Source organism: Neopelma chrysocephalum, unplaced genomic scaffold (assembly GCF_003984885.1).
Source record: "Neopelma chrysocephalum unplaced genomic scaffold, ASM398488v2 Primary Assembly neopelma1_97390, whole genome shotgun sequence".
NCBI classification, from domain to species: domain Eukaryota; kingdom Metazoa; phylum Chordata; class Aves; order Passeriformes; family Pipridae; genus Neopelma; species Neopelma chrysocephalum.
In genome coordinates this window covers 5,418,257-5,437,268 of record NW_020926031.1, presented here as the reverse complement: position 1 = coordinate 5,437,268, position 19,012 = coordinate 5,418,257, and the positions used below count along the sequence as shown (strand labels likewise).

Sequence of the window (19,012 nt, the reverse complement as noted above, 5' to 3'; positions counted from 1 at the left end):
TATCCCTTCCTCAGCACAGATGATGATGACATCCCTGTTGCTGGAGCAGAACTAGCTCACAGTTCTCAGTTCCACTGAAGTCAAAATGCTGCAGGGACAAGTTTGGGGAAAAGGAGTAAAATCAATTTTGGATTTCTGTTTAGGGAGCAAATGGTAATGTTTCCCTTTGAAAATGGCCCATTTCAATCTGCTAGGCTGCTTCTCCCTGCAAGACTCATGGGCCCTTTGCTTCAAGTTCCCTGCAGAGTCTGAACCATTGGGGCTATATGGAAGCATCCTTGAAACTGGACACTTAAACTACCTCTGAATGTTTTTTCCAAGTGGAACTTGTAGCTGTTTGTATGCGAGGAAAAAAATTAGGAGTAAAAATTTAATTTGGATAGACATTTTTATTATGAAAATTTTAAGTGCATACACATTTATGGGAGAAATTACAACAATATAAAAGTGTTTATTTTCCAAATTTTCTATGAAAGGAGTAATTTCAAAAGCATAATATAGCTCCTCCATAAAAGCTGCCTTACAGAAACACAAATACAAAACCCTTTTCACATTATTTGGGAAGATATTTCTTTTTACTTAATAAAAATATAAAGTACAGTATTTACCACACTGTGACAATTCTGACAAAACTGAGTTGTTACGGAGTGGAAGATGGGAGGTTCATGCAGCCCTTTCACAATGATACATGTTTTTTTCTCTGTGGCCACCAGGGTTTCATCTTTTCAGACAAGGCTTGTCTTGGTGGGATATTGGTAAAGAAAAAAAATCAGATTTTAGGTGACGAGTTCACAAAAAATCCTGGCTACTATAGATCACATCACTCAAAACTATTTGCCAGAGAAAAGAAGGACCCTTGAGAGGCTAACAAATGGAAAATGGCCACAAAGAATTCTATAGGAACTGCATTTTCAACAGAAAGTGTATATTTAACTTCAAATATAGCCTTCATTGCAAAATAAACAGTCACCATTTCTAAAATACCTTAGTTAAAAACACATCAGAAAGTCACCCTTCATCCTTCCTCAGGCAGAATTCAGATAACATATTCATACATACAAGTATAAAGCTAGTATAAATAAAAATTTACACAGCAATAAATACCATCTAGTCTTAAAAAATAATCCAACCTTGGGATTTGACAGCTGCACGTTGAAAATACCCACATGATGATTTCACATTTATGGAAGCTGCTTTTTTAGCACAGTTCAGTGCCATCTCTTTTCCCTCCTCTTCACATGTGGTCCCTATCTCACGCCCATCTCCTCACGCTTCCTTTCCCTGATTCTGTCTTTGGTCAACAGTTAAAGGCAGAAAGGAAAACCAAGTTCTCTCCCCAAGCGAGATTCTGCTAGTGCTGCTTCTCAGCCTGCTCCAGTCATGGTGTAGGGAAGGAATGACATGTGGTGCACTGGGGCAGCCCAGTAACTGATTTCTCCAGTGTGAAGGGCACGGCTGTTCTTCCCAGTGCATCATGCAAATAATGTCAGGCACAGAGCAAAGCTTCCCAGTCAAGGTTGAATTTTGGTCTAAAGCAAGAGAAAGCTTTTAGCAGATTCTCATTTAAGTCTCTGGCCAGGTCTGTGCCACGTCTGCATTCACGCTGTGCTCAACCTTGCCCAGGTGAGAGAGGGACATGGTGCTGGCCCCTGAGAGCCAGCCCCACGACCTGAGTGGTCTCAGCTACATAAGCAGTGAAGTGTCACCAGTACAGAGGTGTCAGGGCCCAGGTCACTGTGTGAGTCTCAAGAAATGTCAGGGGCAGATGGCCCACAAGGCACCCAGACAAACATCATCTGGCTGTAAATGTTTCCCAGCCATGCATGGAGTGCCTTTCCTTCCTGCTGCTACTCATGCACTTCTCCCAGGAGCTAATGCCCTTCATTTAGCACAGTCTACCCCTGCAGCACTCACTGGTTTGCACCCAGAAGCGAAGGTTGACAGGTGACCCCCTTTCCTGGTGTATCTCCTCTACCTGGCTACACTGTCCAGAGCTGGGACCCTGGGGTTTGGCTGGGCTGCTTCAGCACTGCCCATGTCAATGCTCCTGTCAAAGCAGTCTGTTTGCCCAGGCTGTAATGTGGGGTTGGCATGTTCCCAGAGACCTTTCCCTGACAGTGCTGACCCCAGATGCACTCCCTGTTAGCAAGGACTGCAGCAGAGCGCTGGCAAAGCTGTACAGTCACATCTACCCACTCATCTTCTCATCAGAAACCCAATGTTTCCCCCAGAAAAAAAAAGATCATGGTCCCTATTATTGTTAGCAAGATATGCTGCTGAATCAAAATCAGAGAATTATTTAATTCTCCATTTACTCCAATGGGAATGAATCAGACCTCAAGCTGTCCTTTGATAGGAATTATGTGTGAAGAATGCACCTTCCTGGGTGAGAAGGAGAAGTTCTGCGTCTGGGTCAAAACCAAGATTCTTGCACACTTTCCCTGCAATCATTCTTGGCCGTGACACTCACAAGTCTGCCTCTCACAAACCACTAGCAATTGCAGGTGCGTATGTGGGACAGGAGATGGACCCTACGATATAAAGTATAGTTCCAGGGAGGATACTAAAAACTCTGGTTTTCTCATAAAATTTCTTTCTGTCTTTAGCCTTTAAAGAGAGGATCTGATCCTACTCATACTAAATCAACACTCCAATTCTCTTCAAATACAGTGGTACCAGACCTTTCAAAACAGAGACAAAAAATACTTAAGCACCAGGTTGGTATGATGACAAGAGAAGGAATGTCAAATTCACACACGCAAACATTTTAGGCACAGCAGTTGGTTTCTGCTTTAAAGCAAATGAGGTGATGTGGTCCCAGCTGAAGGACTCTCTGCAATAGCCCTGTTTTGCAGAGAGGAAAATACTTACAAGATTTTTACCTGAATCCACATGGAAATAAGGTAGTCCCTGGCTAGCCAAAGTGCCACTTTGGCGTTAAAGATGCCTACCACAAAAAAGGAGTGCTTAGTGAAACACTCCTTTGTGGTCGCAGGGAAGAGGGAAGATTCCTTTTGAAGCAACCAGCTCACAAAAAAAGACAATCTTACAACATTTTTTGTTTACAATACAGACACAGATACATACGAACACAAGCATTGTGCTGCACTGATGTGCTTCCCCCCAGACCCCAGTGCACACCATAACTTCATTATCAGTGCTGCAGGTGTCTTTCCATACACTGTATAACAGATATTGTGCATACAGGTAGAAATCAGGAAAAAGAAACTTCTGGCTTAGAGAGGGGATTGGTGTAAGGAGTGGTGCCTGTCCCCAGCTGTACTTCGCAAAGGAAATTCCAGAGGCTATCCTGTTCACCAGCAAACAAGGCCATGACTGCCAGTGAACAGTGAGTGTTGGCCTTCATTTCCACACCCAAGAAATACCACTCCTTCCAAAAACTGGACAGACCCTCTCTTGCCCCAGGCATCTCTTTTTTCCAAAGATATGTCCAGATATCGTCTTCGCGTATCTCCAGAGCAATCAAAGATGTGACTGCCCTTAGGGAGGTGTGACTGTTCAGTAGCAGACCTACAGCATCATTGGTGAAGGGTGAATGCATCTCAGCCTACTTCAGTGCAAAGCCAGCCAGGCAAGCTGAAGTCACCTCCTGTGGATGGGTGGGAAGAGATACCTGGTGCATGGCAGCATATCTGACTTCTCCGGTGACTTGCAACGTGGTCGTGTGGTTAGAGCTTTAATAACCCATTCCTTCTTTTTTTGCTAAATTTGTCATCAGAAACACAGGAACATAGGAAATGCCAGATGACATCAGATTGCTGTTGTGGCTCCTAACACACACAACTACTACAAACCAAGTACTAGCACCTTGCAATACCAAACGTGTATTGGCTCAGCTGCTCATAGCTGTGACCAAAGTTTCTGATCTTCAGAGAAGGCTTTTAGCCCTGTAGCCCTGAGTTTAATCCCTCACCCCAAATGCCACCCAGGGTAATGCTGTCTACTTTTATCTGATGCTTTTTAGCCTTCCTATGTTCTTGGCCTCTGTGACTTCTGGAGGCAAGGAGTTCCTCCACTACTTACACACAACATCATTGCACTGTACAGTTCATGTCCTTCTCGGTTTAAAACTCCAGGAGACTTGCATGAACCAAAAGAAAGTTAAATAAAGCAGGACCTCTACACAACAAAGGTAATAAAATATTATATAACATAGGGTTAGTTTAAATTGGTATCTGCCCCCAGTGCTAGGTAATAAACCAACCTGTAAAAAACATATTTTTTTTCAAATAGTTACATCTTAACTATATAAAAATAGCACTGTGAAAGCAAGTCAATTTGTGCAAGGGGGGAAAAAACCCAAACAAGAAAAAAAACCCCTTTGGAAATGCGTGAAGCGTTGCTTTTGTGCTGCATGATAACAGTAAAATGTATTCGTTCCCTAATACTGGTTATCTGCTCTCTGGGTCCTACAGTAAGAAATCCTGTAGACGGCTTACAATGCTTGCCTCTTACATCTTGAACCTCCTGTTGATGAAGAACAGAGTGAAACACTATTAAGGTTTATTTCAGTTGCAAGAGCTTTGATATCAGGCCTAGTCAAACAGCAAATCTGTGTTTGGACTAACCCAAAGGCATTTCTTTTGTAGTCCCTCCAACTAGTATTTGCTGAACATTTTGGGAGAAGTTCTCCACAAAGAGCTACTGGGACTCAACAGGGCAAACCCAGCAATGGGTGTTATTTTGGGCAAGTTGTGCTCATAACAGTTAGTAAGGTGTTCAGAACTAACATAGGAGGAAGGCTGGCTAGAAAGCTTATTCTGGACTTGAAAGCCAGAGCAGAGAATTATCAGTGGGCAAAGAAACTCAGCAAAAAAAACCAGCAGGGAAAGGAGAGATTAATCATTTGTGAGCAGCCCCAGTAGTGGAGCAAGTGGCACTGGGAATGCCTCCTCTACCTGCCCCTAGCCCACAACTGATGGAGATCACAGGTTGCAGCTCCAGAGAGTGCCAGGTCTCTGTGAGGATGGAAGAACATAGAAGGCAGCCTGTGCTCTGCTCTTGTTGGTGTTTGGCTTCCACCATGAGGTGGCTGGACAGCAGAGGCACACAGTGTGCTGCCCATCCAGGAGCCATCCCCATGGCCTCCCTGCTCTGGGACCCCTCCTCTGTAAACATCTGGGGAGCACAGTAGAGCTTGTGGTGACAGCTGCCCAGTGAAGGTGGGGTGACAGGGAGGGCAGGTAGCCACGTGCTGCACAGTAAATGTGTGAGGCCTGAGTTCCTGAGGTCGGGAGCTCAGGGTGGGATGCACACACATTGAGTCTCCCAGTCTCAGTGTGAGCATGGTACCCGGGAGCATGTGGGTTAGGCAAGTTGTACAAGTGTCTTGTGCACTCAGAACAAGGAGCCAGTTTGTATTGGTGGCCTCCAGGTTTTGTGTGAAGTGACCCCTACTCCTGCTCCAGGCTGATCAACCTTTTGCAATCTAGATGAGGTCACTAAGGTTGAGTTACAAGTGTTGGAGGGTAAACACCAGGTATTCAAAAACTCTGATGTCCCAGTGTGTCTTGTCAAACATCCCTTTCAATGTCTGCTGGACGACTAAGTCTGTGTGACCACAGCCAGAGACAGTTATGGCTACTCCTAGTAAAAGTAGTCTCAGAAAACTCATCCAGGTACAAAAAGGATGAGTAAGCCATGAGAAAAATTTTTCTCTCTGAAGATATCTTTTCCAATATCCCACAGCAGTAACCCTACTCCTTTTGGTGCATAAAGGCAGGACAAACCACCTTGGTGAGATAATAAAAATGACTGGGACATCCAGAGCACTGGTATATATAATACCATTCTCTGGGACTTGCCTAGCATCTCCCATAGAAAAGGCATCAACCCATGCACCAAATCATGTAGTCACCACGTGGTGCTGCTTTTGTCATTAAAAAACACCAGTGGCAAATTCACAGCTATTATTTATATTTAAACTCTGTCAGTTTGATACTGGACCTAAAAGAAACAGAGCTCCCAAACCTTTATCCTGTTTTTGACTTCGACTTTTCAGTGTTATTTTGGTCTCTTTGTGTGTCCATTTTCCCACCATAAAATGGGAAAATTTTCCCACATCTGTTGTGGCTAAAATTTCCCCTTGTTTTTCAGAGTTTTATCTATATAATATTCCTTTGCAGGAGGGGTAGAGATGTTATTCTCAACAAATATAAGGGGAAATGGATGTCTGGATAAGCTAATATATTTGCCCAAGGTCCCATATGATGGTCAATGGAAGAGCAGGGATTTGAACCTGAAGTATCCCAGCTCAGAAACTAATGCTTCCTACCATTCTTTCTCCCTGGAGACTTTAGTGATGTTGCACGGGAAGGGCAGAGGGGGCCCCGTTTCTTCTGTTGCTTTTTTTTATGAGTGCGATGACGTGGTCTAAATTAAAAGAAAAATACAAAAAAGACTGCCATAAATTATCCATATACAAAGGCCTTATTCACATTTATCCTATGGTCCTTTCGTATCTTGCTGATGGGGTACAAATGATGATAATATCCCCTTTCATATACCCTCTGCTTCAGAGGAATGCTCGGCAAATGAAAGTGCCCTGGTGGCAGGACATTTGAAAACTCTAAGGCCAGAACAACCCTTTTACCCAAAATGCCGAAGTCTCCCCAAATGCATCAGCAAGAACCAATGGCTACTCTAAGGGGATTTTTGGGCATTCAGTGCCTTAAAACAAGGCTATAAAGACAGTCACCTACATTGTCCCCCTCCATGTGGGGCCTTCACCCCACACACACTTGGTGGAGTTCTGGGAGGTTGTTGTTCTGGCATCTTGGACTTCAGCCCTTATTTACAAATGAGGTCAGAAATTAGGAAGAGCTGCCACACTGGGGTTGACCAATACAATGTAGGAAGGCAGCAGCACTGAGAGTTTCCATTCGTTTCTCCCAGCAAAGGTTTTTCCCATGTGACTTTATTATCTTCTCCAAATCCACCAGCCCTCTTCTCTGTGCCTGCAGTAGCGGCTGAGTTTAATGGATTCCAGCATCTTGGACTGAGGGAAGTTCTGCAGTGGGACTATATTAACATGACAGTGGACAAGATGGTCTCTGTTTACTTTGGGCTCTGTTAACTCTGTAAGGACCTGATTTTGCATCATCCTTTTACAAAGGGAGAAGGGAAAGGGAGTCGATGTACTGTAAATGATGACTAGGATTGCCTGGAAATGATAGAGGATTTGTTAGCTATTTCAAGAAAGGACTGATTTGCCCCTTGTCTATAAAATGGATGAATGTTGAATGATGTTTGCCACAGCAGCTGTTCAATGATTTTTAAAGCCAGTTAAGGAATTTGAATTTTTGACAGCCTGAATGTATTTTACTGATGTCTCATGAGTGTGTATATTACATGGAGATGTGATGAATATAAAGCAATAATAAAGCCTATGCAGAATTAGTGAGCAAAATAATTCCCTACTAAAAACCATCTCTGGTTTCACAATTAACTTTATTGGACTACTATTCTAGGAATTTTTCCTTGCCCTTAGCTTCAGATTATAACACTGAAGATATTCTCATATTGAAGTGATGGTATAGATTAAGATGTCTTCACAGTTTGGATTCTACTTAAACAATTACAAGAGCCCTTTCTACAAAACGTATTGATTTTATTCCAGAAAAATAAATTCCCATGTACAATTGGGTTTTCATAACATGAAACAATTAGCCATTTTATTGCTAGTGCATATAGGGTAATGTCACATTTAATACAATTTCAGTACAAGTGAAAAAATATAATATATGGCTGATTGAAACTGATAGCTACATTAACATTTATAGATCTATATAAATTCATTTTACAAGCTGTTAGTAGTTTGGAGGGATATCGGTGTTTTAAACTACCAACATTCATATGGCTCCAATTCAAATATATGAATTATTTGATGCGCTATAAATATATTCCAAAGTACATTTCAGAAGAAGTCAAAGCTGTGCACTAAAATATATCGAAAACATGCCTTGTGAAAATGCTACAGACAGAGCCCTGACTGTCTGTGGAGCATGAAAATGCCACTGGTGCTAGCATTATTAGTTGGAAAATGAAAACAATGCAATGATTACAGGATTAGGTGATGGAGATATATGTTTTCTGTCATTTCATAGAGCTGGGACCAAATTCTCTTTTGTTACTAAGTGTAAACCAGGATGAAATACACCAAATTAGCAGAATTGCTTTTGTATTAGCATTAGGTAAACAAAACCCAGAATCTGGCTGGAGATCAGGCAGACTCATTGGTTTCAGTAGAGCTGGCCCCACAACTTCGCTAGTGGAAGTGAGAGCAGAACGTGTTCCAGCTGAGTTGTTCCCCTAAGTCAGACAGGCACATAATCACATTTGCCCAACCCTACACATTTCTAAAGTGCCTCCTAAGTTTCAGGTTGGGGATGACAGCAAACAGAAGCTCAAGCAGGAGCTTGAGGACTTTCCCAACTTGTAAAACAGAGTAGCTCAAGTCTCTAGGATAGTCAGCATGAGCCACATCCTAATCTTAGGTTCAGTTGTATCTAAACTCAAAGCCATCCTGGCAACATTAACCTGGATTACTTCTACAGAGAATTTGTCCAAAGGACAAAAGGGCTGAGTGCTGGCAGCAAAGAAGGCACTGAGCATTGGATGAGATGGGAAGAGCTGTCAGGGCTGGAATCACAGTTAGCTGGCTTCTTTCCTTCTTCCTCCTCACTCTTGGCCCCAGTGCGGTGATTAAAGGGATACATGGAGGGATCTCTCTACTTCTGGTAGTGTTTTTCTTATTGTAAGAACACAGGGTGGGGAGGGGGGAGGGTGACAAAGAATTTTGGTTTTTTATTACTCTACCCCTTGTTTGGCAGATGCATTTACAAAGCAAACAGTGGAGGGCATTCAGCTACCTGTGCCTCACATCTGCCCTGGGGCCATACCTTCCCCAATAATGCATTGCTTTTGCAAACTACTGGATTCCAGCCCTGCCTTCACCCCACAGATGCAGGGGGGACAAGGTTTAGCAGGGTTACAGTGCAGTTACTGAGGGGTGGGAATGTGGTGGGCAAGGGTGAGAGGGATACTGAGTGCACAGGTAGGCTTGCTGGCCAAAATGTTGCTGCTGGATCAACAGCAGCCCTGCTAGATCAAGAGCAAGGAAATGCTTTGTACCATTACCTGTCTCATCTTCTAAACCTGGAAGGCTGGAGCCCTCCCTTGCAGCTCAACACGGAAATTTGCTCTGTGCTGCTCTTTCTTTTTTGATGTAAAATTGAACGGATATCGACTGAGTCCACCTCAAAGTAGACATGATCAACCACTTTCAAGGGTAATAAAAACAGATTTAAAGAGTCTGAATTTGCCAAGTTTGGCTGGTTTGCCTCTGGCCTTATTCGCGTCAGCCCACCTCACCTCGGCCGACATTATCAGCACTCCACACTGGCCAGCAGAGAAACAATTTTTAGTGCCCTAGGCCTCAGCTGCCTGTGCAACCAGAGTCCTGGTATAACATGGAGAAGGGGTTCCAAAGACACTGGAACGATATAGATTCTGAAGTAATTGTAGTTTGGCTTGGGGAGAAGGGGGCATAAAGGAAGAATTTTCCTTGGGAGAACGGCTTTTTTTTAAAAAGAGGATGAGTTTGGGACCCCAGAACATATTCATTGGCATAGATTTTGCCTCAAACCCTGGCAAAATTCTTACTTTAACATCTAGGATATACTAGAAGTTGTTGTTTTAATACAAATTAGGTCAATTCCAAACCCTTCTTCAAAGTAATATCTGATTCCACAAGTACTTTGTCCACATGGTAAAAGCCAGCCCTTAATGTTCTACCCTTTAATAACTCAGGATGTTAGCTGTTAAGTCCATTTGTGTCTTGCCTTACTTGTTTAAAGCCTTCTCCAGATATTCCTGGATCCACTTTAACTTGGGATCAATGCATACTTGCTTGCTGTTGCTCTTGAGCCTTGCACTGCCAAAGAAGAAAAGTCAGAGTGAGTGAGAGTGATGTGCAACACTCCTCAGCCCACACCCACCACCCACCTCTGGGTGCCTTATTTTCCTTGGGTGCCAGTGCTGCTCTCGGTTAACCCATCCTCAAGATACCTTTTATAAATATCACTGGTTTGGAAGCACTGGTACCATCTGTCTCCTTTGATGCTGGCTCTTGTGGTCTCTACCAGGAATCATGCAAGAGTGGGACAAACACGGAATTTGAATTTAAGATTTCCAGTTCATACCTGGGCTGTTCAGTGCCAACAACAGGAAAAATTTCATTTGGAAATACTGAGATGGTAAATTTAGGTAATTTTTGCAAGGAATTGATTAAGAACAGCTTTCTGACTCAAACCCAAAACTGAAGTTTCACAGGTTTTTGAGGACAGACCTCAAAATTAAAAAGGTATGAAACCATACCTCTTGGGTTTTCTGAAAGAAAGGGTCTGGTCACCTGTTAGCTTTTTGTATTACACTAAGACTGAACTAACAGGTTGCAATCAGGAAGACAACTGTAAGGTAGTGCCAGAGGCAGGTTTCTCTTCATGTATTCACTCAGCACTGGAAACAAAGGCAGAAACTTCCTGAGGGGGTTCTCCTGGATGTCCAAGCTGCACTACCCACACCAGACTGTTCAGCTAATTTGAATTCTGCCTTGAATTTGTGCTTATCTGCACCTTTCATTCAGAAGCAGGACAAATAGCTTTTCACCAGCAGGTCTCGCCCTCCAGGGATCTCAGGGCCTCTTGAGTGCTGTTGTCTCCTGCCTTCCCTGCAGCACCCTGCCTCTGCCTCAGCTGCTCAAAAATTTCCCCTTTAAACAGCCTGCCTGCCATGGAAAAGTGCAAAGAACAGCAATTTTATGGAAATGCCCATACGAATAAGTTCAGTTCTTGTTTAAACATTTTTCTGGATGGGAGCCAAAATGTTCCTCACTTTATAAAATGAAATCTGCAGAATATAAAACTATGGCATAAGAAATAACAGGTCAAAAAGGCTCCTTGGTCTGAAGTTATGCAACAACGCAGTTGTAACATAAACACATCGAAGATCCGTCTTGCAATCCCTGCGCCAATAAAGAGATGAATGGGCTTAATTCATATTTCCCTTACAGCAGTGCCAAGCTGGAGCATTTCCAGTGAAGTGATACCAACAGAGTGTAAGAATGGATTTGCTGATGTTAGCAATGCCTGGGAATTCTTGGCCTCACAGGACACAGAATCAAAAGCACACGTAACCAGTCACATACAACACAATTCCTCTCACCTAATATTACCCCTCACCTAATATTAAGACACTGACTTCTTTAGACATTTATTTCTGAGCCTGTCAGCCCCTGCTCCCTGTGCAGTCACAGAAGAGATGTAGGCAACTGTATAGAGTGTTTAACTTGGACTGGTTTAGGTGTCTACTTAATGCAATTAATTGCATGCTAAAAATGCTTATTTCCCTGCACTGAAAAGCAAGGAATTTAGTGTGGGCTTTGTAGAAGTACACATTGACAGAGGAGTTCCCTGGATTTGGAGAGATGACTTCCAATAGAATGAAAGACAAAACCCTGCTCTTAAGACTTTTTTTCAGGTACAATTCCCCTCAACCAAAAAGGAAAATGTACTTGTGCAAAAAACAAAACAAAACAAACAAACAAACAAACAACACAACAACAACAACAAAAACACACAAAAAAATCACAAAAAAAACACACAAAAAAAAACCCCAAACAAACAAAAAAACTCCCACACATAAAACAAAACAAAAAAACCACAAAACCCCAAAAACAAACAAACAAAAAACCTAAAACCAAAAAGAAAACAAAACAATCAAAACCAAACTACAAAATATATCACTTAGATTCTCTATTCCTGAAAACAGTAGCTTTTTATTTATTTACACCTTCACTGTATAATGCTTAAAACCATCCAGATGAGAAATTCATATGTTAGTTTTGATTATATGTCACCTCCTGTTTTGATAAAGGCCTAGTTCAAACTCATGATGTTTCAAGAGTATTGGGAGGGAGGTTTTTAAGTACCTTACTTTTTAAAGTAACAAAAAGATGGTAAACTACAGGTTCATGTGTTCTGTGTACCACAGACAAACACATTTTGGGCAGGAATGGACAAGAACACGAGATGTTTCTGTTTCTGCATTTCGTGCTCTTATCTATCTCTATTGACTATAATCCTACATTAATTAAGAGATAAATATATACTCTATCCTCTCTTAAATGCTGTAATTTTCTTGAAATTACTCCAAAAAATTCAAAATCCTCTACAAAGCCTTAGCACTGGGACCCTTATGACATCCACTGACAGTCCCAGAGCACAAATCCATGCACTCTTGCATTTTGGATGCTTGCCTCCAAAATTGCTTATAGGTAGAGATTGGAGTTAGTCACAGCTGGTTTTGCCATTTTTGTGAAAGGAAATTATTTCTCAGCTGAGGTTTACATTTTTCTCACTGTCCTCCACCAAATCCTAAGGCAGAAGCACACATGATAAAATGTGTATGATATACCCAGAGTGGTTTAAAAGAGAAAAAAAATCATAAATAAAAACTAGTTCATGAATGGATACACATTCATACACATTCCTGAGAAATCTCATGCAAACCACACCAGTTTTCTGAGTGAATAAATGTTTTGGATGACAAAAATGGATTTTTACGGCATTCGAGTGGCAAGAGGAAGGGCTCGACACGTGGGTCAAAGACCGAACTAGTAATGGGACTGCACAGACACCAAATCTAGTCACTGACACCCTCTTACAGAGGTCAAGAGAAGTTGATAGTAGTAAGGCTCTCATGCAATGAAAAGATGAATGTTATTTCTTTTCTTCTGAAGATTTTGAATTTTGGGAGGGGAGGAAGGGGGTCACCCATGAACCAAAAAACCTTTCCTAAAACACACACACACACACACACACACACACACACACACACGAATCTACAAAAACAAACAGAAAACCTCCTATTTTTCCTGAAAACCAGGGTTTCTTTTTCAGCAAAAATGAAGAGGTTATTTTCCATTGGGAAGCCATAATTTCTGTCCAGCTGGAATTTACTGAGACAGTCACTGTCTGTTAAGTGTTCCTAGATCAGGCCATCACATTTTTAGAGTCTGTACCTCCTGTGGAGGATACATGAAATACAGGAATTCCTTCTGCTTGTTTAGCTCCACGCTATGGTGAAGTGAAACACTAGAAGACTCAGACCCCACTGTAAAGTCTTTAGCCCAAGGTGTGAAGCTCCACATTGAAGGCAATGGACAGCCTGTCTGACATTGCTGCTCACATACCCCAGGGGAACAGGACAGGGGATCACATAGTCACAGGGAGATCACAGAGGTAGAACACAGCTGAGAAACATCCAGCTGGGCTCCTTTATGTGGAGTAAAGCAGAGTCCAGCTGTATCTGACATATGGGGTGAAGAGATGAATTCAGAATCATGGGATGAGACAGACTGCAACGCAACTACCAGAGCAGGCACCAGCTCTGTGACTCTTCTTTTTGACACCCGAGATTTGCACCCAGATGAAAAAAGACTTACACAATCTGAAGTGAGCAGTTAGGTGTGGAGAGGATTTTGAGGTGCTTAATGTTGGCTCTTGCCACGTTGCTCTCGTAGAATCGACAGGGACATCGGTAAGTCAGGCTGACGGGTTTCTCTATGAGACAAAGGGAGGGAAAGCACACGTTACTCCCTCTTGCTCCCGCTCAGCAGCACAGATACACAGATCAGGGCCGACAGAAAGGAACTCCCTCCAAATATGCAGGTGAAAAAACAGCAGTAGAAAAGCTGTAACTTTGGGAGAGCATTTGCTCACAGCTCAGAGCACAATCCCTTTAGCCCAGTGTCCAGCCTTTCAATAACGGTGCGTGGGACTTTGAAAGACAAAAGAAGCGGGAAAGAAAATGAAGATAAGTAAAGTAGAAGAGATTAGAATAAGGAGCCGCTCCATTGTGCAGGGATGCTCCTGGTAATTAGACAAGATAAAGGCCAAAAGAGGGGGCACTTGTCCTCAGTGTTGTTCTACTCAAACGATTTTGACCCGAGGCCAAATTAGAAGGTAGCCAGAAGAAAGCGATGAATTCCAAAGAGTTCAGATCAAAACGGCTCGGCTCAGGTGCAGGCTTTTCACAGGGGACTTACTGGCTACAGAAAAAACCCAGTTTTGCAGGCGTTCCCAGGGCCCAGCTGACCTTTCCCCACTGCTGCCAGCTCTGACTCCCAACAGAGGTACCCGCACAAGAAGGTGCAGCTCAGAGATGTGAGATCCAAGCGGTTTTACAGAAGAGATTTTGAGTCTTTTGAATTTCCAGCCTGTGGCTAAGCAACGGCAATCGAGGAGACAGTTATCAGGCAGGGCGCCTTAAATACACTATTCAGGAGCCACCAGACTGGAGGAGAGTTCTGTCACTGGCATCATTAGGGAGAGAATTAGGTTTAACACCCTAGGCTAAAAATCATGTATATGCATGCATACACATGAGAAAACCAGCCTGGAGCCCACTACAGCCTCTGCTACCCGATTTGTCCATGGGAGAACTTGATTGCAACTAAGTGCACATGAGTAAGGTCCTCACTCTGAGTGTAAGTTTCAAAGCTCCAAGCACAATAAAATACAAACACAGAAGTCTTGCCTGGAAGTCTAGGAGGAGACGCCTAAGATTTTAAACAATTTCCCAGTGGAGCAGTTTTCAGTCTCTGGGAGGAATTAAATTCATATACCTAACCCTGGAGGTCTGGCTCATGCTGTAGATGGTGAGATCTATATCTGACAGGGTTTGAGATACCACATGGCAATCTGGGGCCCTGTTTGTTTAGCCACACAGGATTACTTGCAGCATCCAAATCCAGTTCCCTTAAAGGCAGATGGGGAGCTAAACAGCAGAGAAAGGCTTGGAATCTCTAAACAGCTGTCTAGGAAGGTGAGAAAAGAGACAGCTTTCAAAGGGTAACTGATCTACATATATCTCACATTTATCGATGCCTGTCTCTAGCACACATAACCACAGACAACAGGGTGAAATTTTCCTGTCCTCAGGAGGGAAACCCTTTTTTTCCAAGTGCCTCTACCAAGTGACAAACCAGAATCAGATCCCACATGAGAGAAATAATCAGTGGGAATAGAGCTCCTCTAGATTCACACCAGAATCTGGGTTAAGAAAATTGAAGGACTTTTCTATCAGTGATCCCATCTAGGAGTTAATGTAAGGGAGGAGAAGCTCCCATTTGCAGGGGGAAGAGGAAGGAGGGCTACAGAGTGAACCTTGAGAACATGCCTTAGACTGGCTAGTGCTAATGTGAAAGGGAGTGAGGAAGACACTAGGATTTTCCACTGCAAATCTGTGCCTGATAGCTACACATCTGTGAGCTTGTATTGGAAAGGGAGGCTGAAACAATACAGTCATACAACACCACTCAGCACAGCTGCAGTGACATTTGTCTCTGCAAGCTTCTACCAACCAGGTTTAAGCAAGCTTTAACCTAAACAACATGCAAGAGATGAACTGTTCAGATCTATGATTTGATAATGTAATCCTGTCCTCTCTGAGACTCGAGGTAGGATTTTCAATCCCATACCACTTGAAATCAGGAGCAGAGAAAGTTTAACCATGACTAACATGTCTGTAAGTCCTAAAGTTGTTTCTTGCCCAAGAAAAGGCATCCAGCACAGCAAGGAAGAGGAGAAGTCCTAGCATTCAGTGTTCAGTGACAAATCCCCCCCAGCACAAGAATCCCTTCGCTTGGTGATGATCAGCAACAGGCACTGAGCACCAGGGAGCGTCAGCACAGGCACCGACCAGGTCAGCTCTCTGTACCACTAAAAGGGAAATAGTATCTCCTGCCACTGCCCCTTGGTTCGCTGTGCTCTCAAGGCTGAAAAACAGGGAAAACTAGTGCATGTGGCATCTCCCAAGACATGAACCCCTATCTTCCTAAAGTAGGAGGGGGAAGGGGCCATTTGGGGGCCATAATTTAGGAAGGAGACATTTCTGGTCTTTGAGACTGACAAACACATTCCTTATTTCATTTCAAAATTTGAAACATATTGTTCCATGCACATTAGAGCTGGTTAAGCTGATTAATTATTCTACACGTGTACTGCAAGTGTTAATGCTCTGGGAGTTCTCTGATGTCTAACAAACACTGAGCACAAGCTGAAGCCATTTTCACAGTGCGACAAATTAATATAGTCTTTTAATTGTTCTGTTAGATGAAAACATCGGTTTTCGTGCAACTGATGGTACATAAAGCTTTTGAGACCTTTATCTGTCTGCCACATTTAGGTAAAATGGTAGAATATAGTCTAAAGTTACAGAAGAGCCAGGTGCTAGTCAGACATCTCAGTGTTATTCCTTCAGCCTAATTTTACTTAGATGAAAAGAAAAAAAGGACCTCTTTTGACCTCGACTAGAAGAGTTTGAAAGGGTTTTGGGTTTGGGCTTTTTAAAAATAATAAATAGTTTTATTGTTTTCTAACCCAAAGTTGAGTTTTGCTGGCTCTGAACACCCACCTTTACTGGCAAATGGTTTCTAGAAAGCACACACAAAACCCTCTCACAGAGTCGCGACTTGTCAATGTTGGATCATACCTATTTCACCCCATAGGGATCTGCTTCTGTTCACCCACAATGAAACTGGACAGTAAGGGAAGAAGTGAGTTGCCAGTTCTCCTGCAAAGTTACTATCAGTAACCTGCTGTGTGGGCTAGGAAGCTGTGGATGGTTGAATAGAGAGGGAAGCTATATCCAGGCAAGCAGGCTGGACATGAACAGACAAAACATTTGATGGAAGCATCATTTTACTTCAGTTTAGGATGCATTTGTCATTATCAGGAGATGGATGGTAACTTTTTAAGTCTAGAACAGCTTCATTTCCCTGAAAAGCAAAGCTGGGATAGACAGATAGAACTTTCCCAGGTGACTAGGAAGAATTCAGAGCTCACCTGCCTTCCAGTACAAGGAAGCCCTGAAAGACCTCATCTGGATCAGGGTTGAGAGCACTACACGACAGGCAAAGAAATAGGCAAAAAAACTTAACTCTCTTCTCGCTGCAGGACGGTGGGGGTCACTGTCCTTACGCTAGTTTCTTTCCAGCTCTGTTAAGCCGTTTCCTTACTCAGGTAGCCATGTCCCCACACGCTTACCCCCTGTAAAGACACCCGCTGTCGCTCGCTGTCAGCAAGAGAGTGCAGCCGCGCTAGGAGCGAACCGAGGTGCAGCCGGGCAGCACTGTGGGTCCCCCAACCCTGAGCCAAGCGCTGCCAGAGGGAAGGAGGAGAGGGAGAGCTCCTGAGCCCCCGGTCCCCTACTCCCATGCCTCTAGACCTGCACTCGCCGGGGCTGGCACTGCCACTCGTGGTCCCCCGGGTCTGCCTTCGCTGCCTGCCACTCGCCTCCCAGTCCGCAGCCCCAGGGTGGTGGATCCCGGCGAAGGCGGCGCGGGCCGGAGCCCACCTGGGCCGGGCCGGCTCGCTGGACAGTGCCCTCCGTGTTCCACCGGGACGGGGCTGTTGCGGGGACAGTACTGTGGAAAGGCATTGGGGAAATATTCGGGAGCAATTAACTCTCTCAGGCTAAACAAAGAGGGCACCGGAGGGCATCCTCGACCGCCCTGGGTCGGGAACACCCAAGTTTCGGTCGACAGAATGGGAGAATAGGACGGGAGCGAAGGTTTGAAAAAGCGCCTATTACCCAACCAGCGAGGTTTCGATGAACTGACAAGGGGTGGCAAATCTCTGCCAGGCGAGAAGCCAGACGCAGGAAGAGCGTCCGGGAGATGCCCAGAAGTTGCGGGCAGGACCCTCGCCCCTCCACGCGTGGGGAGTGCGGCTGCCCCGCTCCCCGCTCCCCCGGAGCCCCAGGGTACAGGGCTCCCCGCGGGATGCGGGGCAAGAAGCGCGGGTTGTCGCGGTCTCCGGGGCTGTCCGAACCCGGCGATTCCCACGGAATGCAGCTGGCAAGCAAGCCGGGAAGCTGCCGCTGTGGCCGGGCTTCGGGGTAGATACGCGGGACCGCGGGGACTGGCGTGGGGCGATCGGGCTGTGAGACGGCGCTGCGGTGCGGGAAGGATGACTGCGGGGACCGCTGCCTTCGAGACCAAAAGCAGTGCCGGCCGCCAGCCCGCGATCCCCCAGACCTCTGGTCACTGAAGATCCCTGCACCCCCCGAAACCTCCCCGTGCACCCGCGCCGGGGGTGCGGTAAATTCCTGCCGAGTGACCGCTTTGGCTCAGCTCTGCACTGATTGAGGGAAGATAGATCACGACAGAGGACAGAAAAGGAATTGAACAACCGCCTGTTTCTAATTTCTTGTAACTTTAAGGGTTGGGTTTTTCTAAAGGGAAAGTCGATATGCATATTTTGCAGCCAAACCACCTCCCTGCAGACTGAGCGCTGCTGAAAGTCTTACCCCAGACGATTTCAATCTGGGGCGAGTTTGGCAGAGAGGACCGCTTTGGCCAGCTTTTTGAAAAAAGCCAGGGAGGGATGGGAGCCTGCCTGCTTCCAGCTCACCACAGCCATCGCTCGGGCTCTCCAGACGCGCACATCTGAGCCGCGGCCGGAGCCCGAGCCGGGACAGCGGGCCGGCTGCGAGGAGTGTGGGGAAGAGCGGGGATTTCCGCGGGACCATCGTTCCTGGCCGGCCTGCCGGCAGGAGTGATGCCAGTGGCAAGCAGGCGGGAGAGCGGCGCGGCCCCGCAGCTCACTTACCCTCCGAGAGGGAGATGACGGCCAGGGCGAAGGCGAGCAGCGCCAGGGCGCGGAGGTCCATGCTGGAGCGGCTGTCGGACGCGGGCAGGCACTGGTCTGCTCGTCCCGGCGGTCGCGGCGCTCTGCTGGCGGCCCCTCCGCCCCTCCCGCTATAGAGGGGCCGGGACCGCCGGGCGGGGGGAGGGGAGCCAGGGGGAGTAGCTAGCCTATGATTTATTGCCCGTGGCATGTTATTACATCCTTCCTCCGCTAAAAAATGCTTGGAAAGGAACCAAAAAAGCGAGGGCTCCTTGCTCCGCTCCGGCAGCCCCCCTCCC

General features: G+C 45.1%; 1 protein-coding gene across 2 annotated transcripts; it reads right to left on the bottom strand.

The window, feature by feature from the left end:
* Positions 1–377: 377 nt before the first annotated feature.
* On the bottom strand, positions 378–18,809 carry CXCL12 (C-X-C motif chemokine ligand 12). Of its 2 annotated transcripts, XM_027672251.1 has the most exons (5): positions 18,696–18,809; positions 13,526–13,643; positions 9,869–9,955; positions 6,296–6,393; positions 378–4,488 (listed from the first exon to the last, which is right to left on the bottom strand). In XM_027672251.1, exons 1-5 carry the CDS (start codon positions 18,754–18,756, stop codon positions 4,457–4,459), a joined length of 396 nt encoding a protein of 131 aa, XP_027528052.1. In that variant the 5' UTR covers positions 18,757–18,809; the 3' UTR covers positions 378–4,456. The 2 variants fall into 2 exon arrangements, with proteins under 2 accessions (XP_027528052.1, XP_027528053.1); XM_027672252.1 differs by lacking the exon at positions 6,296–6,393.
* Positions 18,810–19,012: the final 203 nt, after the last annotated feature.